The following is a 15812-nucleotide window of genomic DNA, read 5'->3' on the forward strand; positions in this document are numbered from 1 at the left end:
CATGTTACCAGCAAAACATATTGTAATCAGATTACAGATAAAAACTAGATGATTACTTTTAAATTCATAAAGGATGTTTGTGAGGTAAAAAAACACTGACACCTTTGTTGTCTCAATGACATTCAAGTCAGTATTGAAAAAAGTTTAAGTTTGTTCCACAAGTCAGAGACCACTATGATGACACACCAAATGCGTTTGATGGATCCTTTTAGTCTTCTTCTAAAACTCTTTCGGTATTTGTTTCATTAGTCCATTGTTGATATAGTCCCAAAATGTTTTGCATGTCAGCGATCAAGTTTTCAAGATATCTAACTTTCAAAATACAGAAATGCAGCCAGTATGATGCATTTTGCATGATGCAATTCATTTTGGGACTATATCAACAATGGACTAATAAAACAAATACCAAAATAGTTTTGGGGTGGCGTTTTCCTTTAAAGGGAAAGTAATCCAAGAGTAACTGAAAGTAATCAGATTATGTTAGAGTTTTGGTCATCCAAAAGTTACGTCACTGATTACAATTTTGGACAGGTAACTAGTAACTAACACATTACATTTAGAAAGTAGCCTAACCTACCCAACCCTGGTCTCTCTGTCTCTCTCTCTGTCTGTCTATATATGTGTGTGTGTGTGTGTGTGTGTTGCGTCCTTCTAATGTGTGGCGTCCTTGGGATGTCAGTCCTTGCACTTCTGAAGGCGGGCTACCTCCTCGAATTCCCCACAGTGACCTATTAGCTTTGTTCATGCATCATAAAAAAGGCGATGAGTACGCACAACCAACCAGTGTGAAGTGCAAGCTATAGCTGTGTTCTTTTCCCGGAATCCACTGCGCAAAAAAATCTAATTTCCAGTCAGTTTTCCATTTTTGTAATTCCTATTTCGTTTTTTTGGGTTTCAGTAGAAGGCCTAACGTGTGCTTCATTGCCTAAACGCAGGGCTGTTAGTAGCCTACTCCGTATTCGTTCACGCGATTGTGGGGGTGGGGGTACCCGTGTGGGGTACCCATGTGCAAAGATGCGAGACGAGAGACAGGTGATGCGCTCTCTGCATGCATCCCGTCTACAACAGGGGGAGCACAGCCACGGAACGAGCGGTCGAACAGCATGAGGTGAGAGATTCTTCCGCTCATCATATCTAAGCAGAAATGGGACCATGAAAGCAGAAGACAGGAGATTTGAGCAGCTGTATCATCCTACGGATACTTCAGGCATTCGTTCACTCTAAAAGCGTTCACTTCTTACCGACGTTGAATGACGAGGCGGAATGGCAGGTGGACGTCGAGGACTTGTGGCCCCACAAAACACTTTTCTCGAGAACATCGTCCGACGATCCAATGGTAGGAATGTGTTCGTTTTTATTTTGTAGGAAGAAACACTGTGGATGATAGCCTATAGGCCAATCATTGAACAACAATTATTGAATTAAAACCAAAACACTCAGGACAACTAACCGACTAATGACACTATTTGTATTTATTTTGATTAGCCTATTTGATTTATTTTGATTAGCCTATTTGATTTATACATTTATACAGCCAGCATGCTATGCAAAGAATGATTCAACAATTCAAACAAGAATGGTATTTAATGGATGTTGTCTTTACAACAAACAACTCGAATACATAGCTGTGTCTACCATTGGTATTCCTTACCAGGCAACTAACTATACTGCACCTAAAAATAAACCAAATCATCCACTGTATTCCACATGATTGGTGCATAACTAAATGAATAGATTAACATTTTCCTCTTGACATACTTATTTGATTCATGTTTTAAACCCAAATTAAAAGTGTTTTTCTGATAGTCTGGATTATATAATTAGTTGGTTTGTGGAGGCACCCAGACATGTTGGGCAAAAGGAATCCGTTGACTTATTCGGAAAGTGACATGCTTTTGTTTTGGTTAATTAATTTATATGTTTTTAACACTGTTTTTTGCCTCTTGCTTTAACCACTTTCCTTTTCAACTTTTCAGTTTGGACATTATCACATAGACAGACAGGTATAAACAATGTTTTGAAGTGGTGTCATGTCCCCTTTATGTTCCTCCCCCAATCATCCACCATAGACTTGTTTGTGTTCCTCTAGACCAATTTTTCTAATCCACTTTGTATCACATTGACCTCACATATAGTGAATAGCTTCACCCTCAAATATTCCATGCACTTGCATCCCCTGTTTTCATTCCTGATACTATCCTATGTGGGATATAGTTTATAAATAAGTTGATTAAGAATGATTACAGAAGCCATTTATTTGTAAGGTATATTATAGGTGAGAACTCTTAAAAATGTGAGAACTCTTAAATTGTGCACTTCAACCACAAAAATGTTAACCTTTGCTTCTGTAGTTGAAGTTGGATAGGTCACACGTCTTTGTTTTGGTTTAAAGGTAACGATGGATCGCCAGACTTGATGCAACTCTAGTAGATAAACTCCCTCCAGTTTCCCTACAACTCCCCATGTTTTCAAGGCGTTGTGTCAGTCTTGTGAAACATTATGTTTTGACATACCCAATGCCTGTGATGGTCTTGTGACGGTCTCATGTCGGTCTGTGTTGTCAAAATCTTTCCCATTGCAGTTAAACAACATAAATGTGTCAACTGTGAAGTTGATGAAGAATACATATTTTCTTAAGAGTAAGACTATACTGTAAATACAAAATAAATCAGTGTAGAATCAGCGTTTATTGCCTTTTAGATTACAATGAATAAGCTGACAGGGGGGACCTGATCCTAGATCAGCACTCCTGATCTGAAACGCTTGATACATACTAAGCGTGCAAGACGAGAGGAAAACATCTTATGCTCTCTCTCCCCCCAGGTATTGTATTAGTCATATCGGTTGGGCTGTAGCCATAATATAACTATCATTTTTAAGACAACAGTGAAAGTGTTGGATTTTGTGTCAGCATATTGATTTCACTGTTACGTTTTCCCTCTCCTCAACCTTGTTGCAGTAGCCTCGGATTCAATGTACACAACAAGTAAAACATCTTTGCCAATTTAATGTATCATCATGGAAAAATGTCAGATGCTTTCGTTCAACTGTTTCTATTGTGGAGTTCGACATGTACAGTGGGGAGAACAAGTATTTGATACACTGCCGATTTTGCAGGTTTTCCTACTTACAAAGCATGCAGAGGTCTGTAATTTCTTGAAATCAAAAATCAAGAAAATCACATTGTATGATTTTTAAGTAATTAATTTGCATTTTATTGCATGACATAAGTATTTGATCACCTACCAACCAGTAAGAATTCTGGCTCTCACAGACCAGTTAGTTGTTCTTTAAGAAGCCCTCCTGTTCTCCACTCATTACCTGTATTAACTGCACCTGTTTGAACTCGTTACCTGTATAAAAGACACCTGTCCACACACTCAATCAAACAGACTCCAACCTCTCCACAATGGCCAAGACCAGAGAGCTGTGTAAGGACATGTGTGCAAACCTGGTCAAGACCTACAGGAAACATATGATCTCTGTAATTGCAAACAAAGGTTTCTGTACCAAATATTAAGTTCTGCTTTTCTGATGTATCAAATACTTATGTCATGCAATAAAATGCAAATTAATTACTTAAAAATCATACAATGTGATTTTCTGGATTTTTGTTTTAGATTCCGTCTCTCACAGTTGAAGTGTACCTATGATAAAAATGACAGACCTCTACATGCTTTGTAAGTAGGAAAACCTGCAAAATCGGCAGTGTATCAAATACTTGTTCTCCCCACTGTATTTCATGTCCAATAAATTATACATTCACATACTGTAGTTGGCAGTACATATTTAGAAATATGGTAGTATATTAAGTATGCTTCAAACCTACTAAAATACCTCACAATTGTAATAGCTGTGTCCTCAACCATGTTTTCGGTTGCACTTTATTTTACAATGCGCTAATTAGGCTGCCTGATATTTATATTTATATTTATTAGATGGTAACAGTTAGTACTCAACAATATGCCGTAATGCTCAGTATTACAGTAATACTTGGTTTTACCTAACTATAACTTGTTAGCTGACTACACATTTTGATAATTTTTTTATTTTTATTTTAATTTATAGGGTACAATGTACATTAATCAACATCAATATTACAATAATGCAACATCCATGTAAATGTGCCGAGGTTAGCAAAAGCTAATTTGCACCCGTAGTCTCAGGGAAGGTAAGGGCAGTTACACAGCCACAATACAAATACTCACTAAAACAATACAAAATACAAATACATTACATCCAATATATAATTCTAACAACAACAACTTATTCGTAATAAAAACACTATCATCAACTGTCATCTTATATACGAGGAACCACAGATAACTTATGTGTACAGGTTTGGATATATTTGAGCCATGTTTAATCATTAATGAAATAAAGACAAGTAGGCCTACATCCAGTTACCTTATAACTTCCAAGTAAAAATAATGAGTTACAGACAGTTAATAGTGCTGTAGTAGTTTCTATCAGTTCTTTCTGAACCAGGTTTCATGTTGTTTTCCCTCCCTGGGCAGATACCAACTTTGTTCTGGGCAATGCCCAGATTGTGGACTGGCCCATTGTGTACAGCAACGACGGCTTCTGCAAGCTCTCCGGTTACCACCGTGCTGAGGTCATGCAGAAGAGTAGCACCTGCAGGTACTTACGTTGCTACTTATGACTGCATTATGGTGCCACTGATTTTGTGGGTCAGCATTTTGTTTCATTGACAGCAATACTATACAGTAGAGTATAAATACAGTATATCTACATTAACATATAAAGATATCGGGCTGGTTTCCTGGACCCAGATTTAAAGGGGCAATCTGCGTTTGCTACATCCATTTTTTGATTTAAATTATTATAATATATACCCATTGATTCTTAAAGAATATAACTTAAAGATGCCTCATTAGCTGTTCAACTGTCATACCGCATCAGAACCCAAAATAAAAGCTTGTTTTACTCCTTTGTTTGTAAAGATTGTAAACAAACACTGTATAGCCTCAAAACATGGTTAAAACTATCATTTTGATATCGCGGATGGTCAATCCTTGTATGCATAGCGCTGTCCATGAATTTGAGAGTGGTAACATTTCTCCAGCCCCACCCCACAGCTTGTTTACCAAAAACAGTGGCAGGGTAAAAGCTTTGTTATGGTTTGAACTGCAGATTGCCCGATTTAAAGGTATACTCAATGGAAAATATCTAATAAAAGTGGTTTTTAGTCCAGGAATAGGCTTAATCTGGGTTCGGGAGACAAAATTTATAAACATACAGTATAATCTATACATTAGTAATCCTATTATTACTCCAATACAAATAAGACATAAGTTGACAATGTTTGTTCCATGCAAATTTGGGTTATTTCAGTCTACAGCAGTCAAGTGTTTTGGAATGGGAGAAAACAATATAGGTACTAAGGAATTCAAATGTGCCTCTGAAGTAGCACACATACTTTGTATTTATGTCAATTCAACATGACATTCGCTGTGACCAGTGCTTATACAGATGGCTTAACTATGTTATTTGTGAGCCGGCAGTGTTTTTAGTGAGGCCTTTGTAGCTGGGATAATTAGTTTCAAGAACAGTGTCATATCTGCCTAAATTCTGGTAGAATCTGAATGTATTATCCAGTTTTATTTGTTTTGTATGTAAATTAGCACCAACAATGCAATTTTCAGTTTCATGTATGGGGAGCTTACAGACAAGGAGACGGGTGAGAAAGTGCAACAGACCTTTGAGAATTATGAGATGAATTCGTTCGAAATTCTCATGTATAAGAAGAATCGTAAGTGTTTCTTTGATCTCTGTTGATTGAATCATATCAAATTCAATTGTTAAATCAATTACTTATGCGATACATTAGAATATGAAGAGATATCATAACATCATTTTGTGTTTCCTGCAGGGATGCCGGTGTGGTTCTTTGTGAAGATCGCTCCTATCAGGAATGAGCAGGACAAGGTGGTGTTGTTTCTGTGCACCTTCAGTGACATCACTGCATTCAAACAGCCCATTGAGGATGACTCTGTGAAAGGTTGGCGTGACACTGAATTTCAGATAATCTAAAGAAGATTCTGTTTTAATGAGGACAGGATCAAGCTGAGGATAGTAGATACAATTGATTTTGGACAGCTACAAATATGGGTTGCTGACATTATTGAGAGAAATACCACAGTGCAGCATTTCACATTACAACTTACATTTTTGTCTGATCATTTGAACCAGTAATGTTGGACTTTCTCAGAATTCCAAATCCAAGCACTTGTCTTTAGGCAGTTCATGTAGATCTGAAAGGAATGGATAGGTATAAGCATATGGTAATAGTTCCATTTGCCATCTAATAAGCTATGAAGAATTTCCGCAATATTAAATACACCTATCAAATATTTTCAGTTCTACAGAGTAGGGAGTAGGAGCCTGAAAATTCAGACTGAATTTAGCTCAGTATCACATTTGTTTAAATGCAGCATGATTCAGTCTTGATTTCAAGGCTAAAGGGAGTGGATATGGGTTGATTTGGTATTCCACATTTCTTTGACTCTGTCATTCAGGATGGGGTAAATTTGCTCGGCTCACCCGGGCCCTGACGAGCAGTCGGGGAGTGTTGCAGCAGCTGGCGCCCACCGTCCAGAAGGGCGAGAACGTCCACAAGCACTCTCGTCTGGCTGAGGTAGAGTGTGTGCGTCTGTCCCTGTTGATACGCACTCATCTGCCTAAGAGTGTCTGGAAGGAGCAACCCTCTTGTGTTTCCAAGCCCACTTCTGTTTAGCTTCAGATGAAAAGCCTAATCCTGTCCCCATACTCACTCGCTACTTCTGTGCTAAATGAAGTGTGTCTTTCCGTTCCCAAAGCAGTAGACTGCAAACCCTTGGCCACCTGGGCAGCTGTAACTCTGCAGACAGACACAACTCTAATATGAATGATCACTCTATATATAGTCCTGACCATAAACCCTTATGGCAGAAGTCCCCAATTACATTCAGCCGTGGGCCAGTTCTTTCTTGAGCGCATTGTCGGGGGGCAGGAACATAATTATAAATAATTTGTACACTGCAAATTGACCGCAAGAAGCCAAAACAGATCTAGTATTTGACAAATAATTTGGCCCGTGGGCCGCCCATTGGGGAACCCTGCCCTATGACCTGTGCTGTGGAGTAGTGTAACCTAAATGCACATTTACATTACTCATTTAGCAGACTCTCTCATCTAGAGTGACTTATAATCAGTGAACTCACTTATAATCAGTGCGTAAAAGGACCGAGGACTTGTTTATGGACTTGATTACACTTTTTTTACTCTGAATAATGGAGCCGTCTATGCTACAGTCTACAGTGTATATACCATGCTGTAATGCTGGTTTGATTGAATAGTCCTTAGGCCTCTGAAATCCCAAGGGGACTGACTGTTTGGGTAGATATCTCCTCTGACATCTTCTGGGACTAGTCCAAGATGTCTTACCACCACCATCTTCTAGCAACATCCTGTTTCTTGAAAAATGGTGGAAAAGCTAATTGTGTTTAGATGGTCAGATAAGGTGCTCTGTTTACTAATGGGAAGATGTGCTTGATAGCTTAGGTAAAATAAAACAAAATGGCTACCGTTTGTTTATTTGTTGATCCTGGAAAGTTCCATCAATTTATACAAAAAATATATAAAGGGAGAGAGGAATTCCACTCTTATTTTATATTTTGTATTGATTGGGATAAAGAGATACTGAGCGATGAAATCAAGGCAACACTGAACTGTCTTTGTGTGGTCCAAAAGACTACAGAATGCAGTCATTAGATTGTCATTACTTACAATTTTATATTATGAGTGTTATGTCAAAGTTATTGCTCTCATACAATAAGATACACTGTCATAACAAACTAAAATGGTGTCATTTTTGTGTAAACTAAGTAAAAACGCACACCTGAAATGGTGAATAGCAGGAGAAACAAGTGACACACTGGTCCAATTCAAGGTTAGCCTTGTGGAACCAGCCTGATCGCGGTTACCATTCTACGCAGCGATCAGGCTGGTTCCACAAGGCTAACCTTGAATTGGACCAGTGTGTCTAATTCAAGGTAGCTAGCTGCCAAAACACGGACTCATTCATGACTCGTTGCCAACCATTTCTTAACCAAACTTAGGTCCTCCAGTTGGGCTCAGACATCCTCCCACAGTACAAGCAGGAGACGCCTAAAACTCCTCCCCACATCATCCTCCACTACTGCGCCTTCAAGACCACCTGGGACTGGGTCATCCTCATCCTGACCTTCTACACAGCCATCATGGTGCCCTACAACGTCTCATTCAAGGTCTAAATTCTATTCAACTACCCACTAACCCTAACCTTAACCCTTACTCTAAACCCCAAACCGAACCTTAGCAAGCTGTTTTTTTTGTATTTTTACTCTGTTTGTGTGTACTTTTATTGACTATGTAACAGCTGTAAAGTAAATTGCCACTCAGGGATAACTTATATTCATTCTCTACTCTACTACTTAAGTAATAAAGATTCTCTACTCTACTCCTCCAGACCAAGCAGAACAACGTCACCTGGCTGGTGGTGGACAGCATCGTGGATGTCATCTTTCTGGTGGACATCGTGCTCAACTTCCATACCACATTTGTGGGGCCAGCCGGAGAGGTCATCTCGGACCCCAAGCTGATCCGGATGAACTACGTCAAGACGTGGTTCGTCATCGACCTGCTCTCCTGCCTGCCGTATGACGTCATCAACGCCTTCGAGAACGTTGACGAGGTCAGTGGTTTGTTTGTTAACTGGGGTCTGTGTGTTTGTGGATGGATGGATATTGATGAAGACAGACACATAGACACACAGACCGACACAGACACACACACACACACACACACACACACACATTGTTTAATGGATCTGGAAAGCTTACCACATCGTTGTAGCATAATAGACACTGACTGTGGAATTGACTATGACCGCTATTCACAACTAGTTTTGGTTTTGGTTCAACAACCCAACCCCAGTCATTTAACCAATCCCCCCCATTTCACTTCAAATGTGTCTCCTCAGCTTACTGAAGCGAACCGCCTCTCCTCAGATAAATCAACTGAAGCGTAAATCTTAATTTACAGCAGACTTCAAGAGTGGTTTCAGCAGAGGGAATCTTCATCTGCACTGATGAAAACTCACATAGGAAGAGTCACTTTGAGTCAGTTTGAATTACTTGTGACTTGAAATGTCTCTAGAGATTTCACATCCATCCATAGGGACTGCGGGCGTTTTCGGCCAAGCTTTCTAGTGATAGTGGGACTAAATGCTCTGTCACGCTACCAGATTCTTTACAAATGGCTTCTTGGCTATAGAGCCTGGATTCAAATAATCCCAGATAAATCCACATTGTTTTCAGAGGCTTTTTTTTTTACACATTGTCAGTTGAAATCCCAGACTGGTTTTGGGTACTGTCAAAACATACTATTACTTTGAATTATGTTGTTAATCTCTGTAAGCAGGAAGTCGCCTCACTGTGTATGATGAAATCATATTGCTGATTATACCTTTAACCTCTGTTCACCATTAAGCACTCTACAATACAGTCCTACCCACAGCCAGCTGAGTCATATCAAATTGAAACAGAAAATAGATATGGCTGAATAACACTACAAATGTGCATGTGATTTGGATGACTCTGCTTTCTGTTGGTTATTCTAACACAAATTCTCAGCAGTAGAAATGCCATCCCCTGCAGTTGCCTAATGGTTGCCTTAGAGTTGCCAGATAGTCAAATATTTAAACACCATCAGACAACAGGGTTGCTGGGGAATACTGTGAATAGAGGCTAAAAAGTCAGAGAAGATCCCTCTAACATATTAAAAAGAACACAGGAATTGGAGGCTGGTAAAACAGCACATTTTTCTGATGCCTCTTCGAGACATTCTGTTGTAAAACACACTGGATGCAAACTTGGCACAATGCCATTGTAGGATGGTCCAGATCATCTTGATTCATGCGCTAGTCTTGATAACCTTAAAGTAATTAATAGATGCTGCAAGTGATACCATTCTAACCTACGCACAAGTACAGTATTATCAGCATTAAAATAACTCTGTACTACAGAAAGCACAGATAAAGGTCAATATTACATTTAAATAATGAATAAACCAGAGCTTCAAAGGTCAAACAACAAACATTGTTAGCCAGTAATAGCTTAATTAACAAGTCAAAACACTGCTCTTGGCCTTAAACTTTGGGCATTGTAACTTAGAACCAAAACAAGTCCAGACATCACCATATTTCCTCTCCACATCTCCAGTGTTATGTACTGTTCTGTTGTCTGCCTGTTGTTGTATGAAGGGTGGTGTGACGAAAGATTATAGCACCCCCACAGTGAGCTCACACAAAGCCTGTGGGCACTGCCTGTGCCTTTGCTGAACTTGTCAACGGCAGTTATCCTGCCTTTTCATTCGGTGCTGTGCCTCTCAGATTCAAGCAATGTGCAGCTAGCATCCATTCTGCTCCTCTGAAGCGAAGGCTTTCAGCACAGTGACCTTGTTTGTATTCATGACAATGACAATTGTAATGAGACATTCAAGTTGCCGTAGGGACACATTTGAGCTTTTTGTTTTTCCTTGGCTTAGACCGAAGCAGAGCTTCTTCTCTCCCTTTGATTGAGGAGATTTGTTTATTGTAGTTGAATGTAATTGCATTATGAATGTGTCCCTGGTGAACTGAAAATTGCTTGATGCAGTAGGTTCGCACACGTCGTGGAGGCAGATGCGAGCAGAGGCTAGTGGGATTACATAAACCACACTGCATTATGTGTTTGCCTTAAGTACTGAATGTAGATTTGACCTTTCGGGAAGCGCCAGGCCCATGCATTTTGCATCTCAGCCTCTCTGTACAGTATGCCACACTAATAAGTCTTAAATGTTTTAGGGAATCTAAATTCGATGAGCAGTTGATTTCACATCACATTGAAAAGTGAACACATTTTGGCATTTGAAGACACTAAGAGCTTGATTCAAATTGAATATTCAAAAGAGGGTAATGGGATTTTTGATAAAGCCACATACGAGTGACTCATTCAAATGCTGGAATTAAATGTGTAATCTCCAAATGGATCAGAAACCCGTCCTCCCTAGTACTCATTCACATACCATTATCGGAGTAAGATCCTGGAACATTAATTTTGGATGCCTGCTCCGTGCCCATCTATGAAAACAAAAGTAATACTGGGCTAAATTAATTCTGAAACTGTACTTTCCAGTGGTTGGTCCAGGAGCCAAATAACCGTTATTCTGTCACACGGCAGTGTGGAGTTCTTCAGTAAACAAGCTACTGTAGCAAAGTGATGTTTTGTAGAAGTAGCATACCCTCCAGCTATTATATTATTTTATAGCTAATGGCATTGTATTCATTATCATTAACACAACAGGGAACTGCACTATGGTACCAAATCCATATGCAGGATAATAATAATGATAATAATATGCCATTTAGCTGACACTTTTATCCAAAGCGACTTACAGTCATGCGTGCATACATTTTTGTGTATGGGTGGTCCCGGGGATCGAACCCACTACCCTGGCATTACAAGCGCCGTGCTCTACCAGCTGAGCTACAGAGGACCACAGAATATACTGTACAGTGCTTTAGGGAGTGGAGTTCCACAGGGTTCACTGTTGGGACCCTTCCAGTTTATCTTTAATCAATGCATGAACGGTTAGTAAAATAGTTAGAACCATGAACAATGGATAATTGGCTTGTTAGTAAAATGACCTCAATGAGCCATCTTATCGAGGCTCTACTTTTCATTCTCTCTCTAAACATACCCTTCTTCTTTTCTTTTCTACCCATCAGGGCATCAGCAGTCTCTTCAGCTCCCTCAAAGTAGTCCGTCTGCTCCGCTTGGGCCGGGTGGCCCGTAAACTGGACCACTACATTGAGTACGGTGCCGCTGTCCTGGTCTTGCTGGTGTGCGTCTTTGGCCTGGCCGCCCACTGGTTGGCCTGCATCTGGTACAGTATCGGCGACTACGAGGTCATCGACGAGAACACCAACAGCGTGAGGATGGACAGCTGGCTCTACATATTGAGCGAATCGGTGGGGACGCCATACCGCTTCAACGCCAGTGGCTCCGGGAGGTGGGAGGGCGGGCCTAGCAAGGACTCGGTCTACATCACTTCCCTCTACTTCACCATGACCAGCCTGACCAGCATCGGCTTCGGCAACATCGCCCCCACCACCGATGGAGAAAAGCTCTTCGCCGTGGCAATGATGATGATCGGATGTGAGTGAGAACCCTACCCATGAAATTTCACACTGCCATCAAAGGAGACTGGTAGGTCGGAGACATAGGAGGATGGGTTCATTGTAACGGCTGGAATGGAATAAATTGAACCTTATCAAAACCATGTTTGATACCTTGTCACCGATTCCATTCCAGCCATTACGATTATATCTCCTCCGCCCACCAGCCTCCTCTGACTGCCGTATTATCTTTATGAAAAACACAATCTACGTTTCATTAAGAAATACCATGCCAGATGTGTCCCTTGTTTCTTCAAGGAGAAGTACTGTTAACAGGCCAGTATGTCTCTGAATCCTTGATGAATTGCTTCAGTAGAAGATAGCATGCTGTTTAATGTACTTACTATCAAACTCAATCACAGCTAAATTTACCATTAAGTTATTACAGATAAATGCTTGATTTAAGCATTTATGAACATTGTGACGGTTCTAATCAGTTTAGAAAAGTCACAGGTGGCGAATTTCACATGGTGCTTAAGATTTATTATGAATATGCCCATTTGTTTAATTTTGTGCTGTGAAGATTGTACATATCTAAAGAGGATTTTCAAATGCTTTCATCCATTTTGAGCTGGCAACTGAGCGATTCATCAAGTGCCCATGGTTACAGGATTACTCCTTCTACTGGAGATGTGATTGACACAGTTTTGTCCCGGTCCTATTGTGGGACATTGCATTGGGTTTTTATAGAACTCTGTTGTGATTTTAAATTGCATTCCCAATTGCAACGCAGGCCTCAAGATTGGGGAATATGATGGATTGCATAAAGAGTTCTGTTTTATCTTTTTAGGTCAAGTTGAGACCTTCATTATCTACCTGGAAATAGACATAAAATGTGATAGGACTGGGCCAACTGTGGCAGGCATCATCAGTTTGCATGCTAGTGTCATGCATGAACTTTGCCAGTATAAAAAAGTTTGGTTCACATGACTATGGATAGACCAGTTTTATTTTTTAATTTTTTTATTTCACCTTTATTTAACCAGGTAAGCCAGTTGAGAACAGGTTCTCATTTACAACTGCGACCTGGCCAAGATAAAGCAAAGCAGTACAATAAAAACAACACAGAGTTACATATGGGGTAAAAAACATAAAGTCAAAAATACAACAGAAAATATATATACAGTGTGTGCAAATGTAGCAAGTTATGGAGGTAAGGCAATAAATAGGCTATAGTGCAAAATAATTACAATAGTATTAACACTGGAATGCTAGATGTGCAAGAGATTATGTGCAAATAGAGATACTGGGGTGCAAAAGAGCAAAATAAATAACAATATAGGGATGAGGTAGTTGGGTGGGCTAATTTCAGATGGGCTGTGTACAGGTGCAGTGATCGGTAAGGTGCTCTGACAACTGATGCTTAAAGTTATTGAGGGAGATAAGAGTCTCCAGCTTCAGGGATTTTTGGATAGACCAGTACACTTCAACATCCCTGTGACATATTACATTTTACATTTACATTTACGTCATTTAGCAGACGCTCTTATCCAGAGCGACTTACAGTTAATGCATACATTATTCTTTTTTATTTTCATACTGGCCCCCCTGTGGGAATCGAACCCACAACCCTGGCGTTGCAAACACCATGCTCTACCAACTGAGCTACCTCCCTGCCAGCCATTCCCTCCCCTACCCTGGACGACGCTGGGCCAATTGTGCGCCGCCCCATTGGTCTCCCGGTTGCGGCCGGCTACAGCAGTTGCTGAATAATGAAGCAAGAGTGATCTGCACCTTTCAACTACTATTCCATCCCAGAATGCATTGCTGACCATCCAGGGCTGAGCCGATGCCAGTGCCCAGAGAGGAAAAGTCATTTAGCATACATTATGATCCATACTGACTTGGTACCAATTTCTGAGTGTGAATCAAAACCACAAGCCTGGTGTTCGAAGCATCACACCCCAACCAACAAAACCTCATCTTATTATCTTCAATCTTTTAATACATACTGTACACTGTAAGGGGGGGAAGTTATCCAGCTTAGGAACTCAGGAAATCAATTTGAGTAAAAACAACGCAATGTTATGAAGTTAAATTATAAGATACATGGTACAACTTGAATAAATCACACGTGAAGAAGTAAAAAATATATATATATTCACATCACACATATGCAGCATTGTTGTGTTGGTGTTGCAGCAGCAGATGAGGGGGAGTATAAAGAGGTTTGCTCAGCACCTCGGGGAGAGACTGGCACTGCCCAGGGGTGACAGTGATGCAGGGTGGCAGGTGATAGGGGAAGTGAGAGTGACAGGGGGGCGTGGGGGGGGGGGTGGGAAGACAGTCTGCCACCCACAGCCTGGAAGCTGGACAGAAGCTTAGTCATGCAATATGTTGGCAGTTGAGTCATCTGCCATGTGTGTGTGTGTGTGTGTGTGTGTGTGTGTGTGTGTGTCCTGGGATGGATTTTGTTTGTGTCTTGGTCTGTTTGTGAGGGAGTATGTAGTATATGTGTGTTTGAATATGTGTGCTTGTTTAGGTCTTGATAAATACATTAGTCACTATTCTGCAGATCTTATTCCCAACAAGAGCGGTCATAATTGTGTAAACTGTAGCCGTAAAACATGGAGCTCACCCCGTTGCATTTTGGTGGTGTCCAGAGCTTATTACACCACAGTCTCTGTGGTGGTGTGACAAGTTGTTCCTGGCTGTCACGGTGGTCTTGTCTCAGTGCAGCCAGCCGTATCATACCCTTCTGTGTCCCCATACGCACACCAACCCTACTCTCCCGCTCCTCTCTCTCTCCCACAAGGCTTGTTAACTGTTTATATACACTGAGTATACAAAACATTAAGAACACCTGCGCTTTCCATGACAGACTGACCAGGTGATCCAGGTGAAAGCTATGATCCCTTATTGATGTAATTTGTTAAATCCACTTCAATCAGTGTAGATGAAGAAGAGGAGACAGGTTAAAGGAGGATTTTTAAGCCAAGAGACAATTGCGACATGGATTGTGTATGTGTGCCATTCAGAGTGTGAATGGGCAAGACAAAATATTGAAAGAAAAATGCATCATACAGGGATGATTTCTGTATTTTGAAAGTTACATATCTTGAAAACCTGACTAACAGTGGACTAATGAAACAAATACCAAAATATAGTTTTGGGGTGGAATTTGAACAGGGTATCGTAGTAGGTGCCAGGCGTACCGGTTTGTGTCAAGAACTGCAACGCAGCTGAGTTTTTCACACTCAACAGTTTCCCGTGTGTATCAAGAATGGTCCACCACCCAAAGGACATCCAGCCAACTTGACACAACTGTTGGCGGCATTGGCATCAAGATGGGCCAGCATCCCTGTGGAACGAGTCCATGCCCCGACGAATTGAGGCTGTTCTGAGGGCAAAAGGGGGGGGAAGGTGTTCCTAATGTTTGGTATACTCAGTGTATTTATAAAGCCTGTCACCCCGTAACTGCCAACAGGCAGAGGGTCATCTGCCATGATTTACAATCCAAAGCACACTGATGGAGAGGGGTGTTCTTTTCTACAGGTGGATGTACTGGACTGTACGTTGACGCAATACGCTTCTTTGTTGAAATATAGTAGCA

At 40.6% G+C, this 15812-nt stretch overlaps 1 protein-coding gene across 3 annotated transcripts in view; it reads left to right on the forward strand.

The window, feature by feature from the left end:
• Positions 1 to 760: 760 nt before the first annotated feature.
• The window catches only part of LOC121572363 (potassium voltage-gated channel subfamily H member 1), a 77575-nt gene continuing 62523 nt past the window's right edge, over positions 761 to 15812 (forward strand). The window contains exons 1-8 of one of the 3 annotated variants that reach the window (XM_045205558.1): positions 761 to 1336; positions 4518 to 4641; positions 5667 to 5773; positions 5894 to 6022; positions 6540 to 6658; positions 8121 to 8288; positions 8510 to 8734; positions 11810 to 12239. In XM_045205558.1, the coding sequence (XP_045061493.1) occupies positions 1264 to 1336; positions 4518 to 4641; positions 5667 to 5773; positions 5894 to 6022; positions 6540 to 6658; positions 8121 to 8288; positions 8510 to 8734; positions 11810 to 12239 (1375 nt within the window). In that variant the 5' untranslated portion in view covers positions 761 to 1263. The remainder of the gene's footprint in view (positions 1337 to 4517; positions 4642 to 5666; positions 5774 to 5893; positions 6023 to 6539; positions 6659 to 8120; positions 8289 to 8509; positions 8735 to 11809; positions 12240 to 15812) is intronic. The other 2 variants (XM_045205560.1, XM_045205559.1) reach the window with 2 other exon arrangements.

This window comes from Coregonus clupeaformis, chromosome 20, assembly GCF_020615455.1.
Source record: "Coregonus clupeaformis isolate EN_2021a chromosome 20, ASM2061545v1, whole genome shotgun sequence".
Classification (NCBI taxonomy): domain Eukaryota; kingdom Metazoa; phylum Chordata; class Actinopteri; order Salmoniformes; family Salmonidae; genus Coregonus; species Coregonus clupeaformis.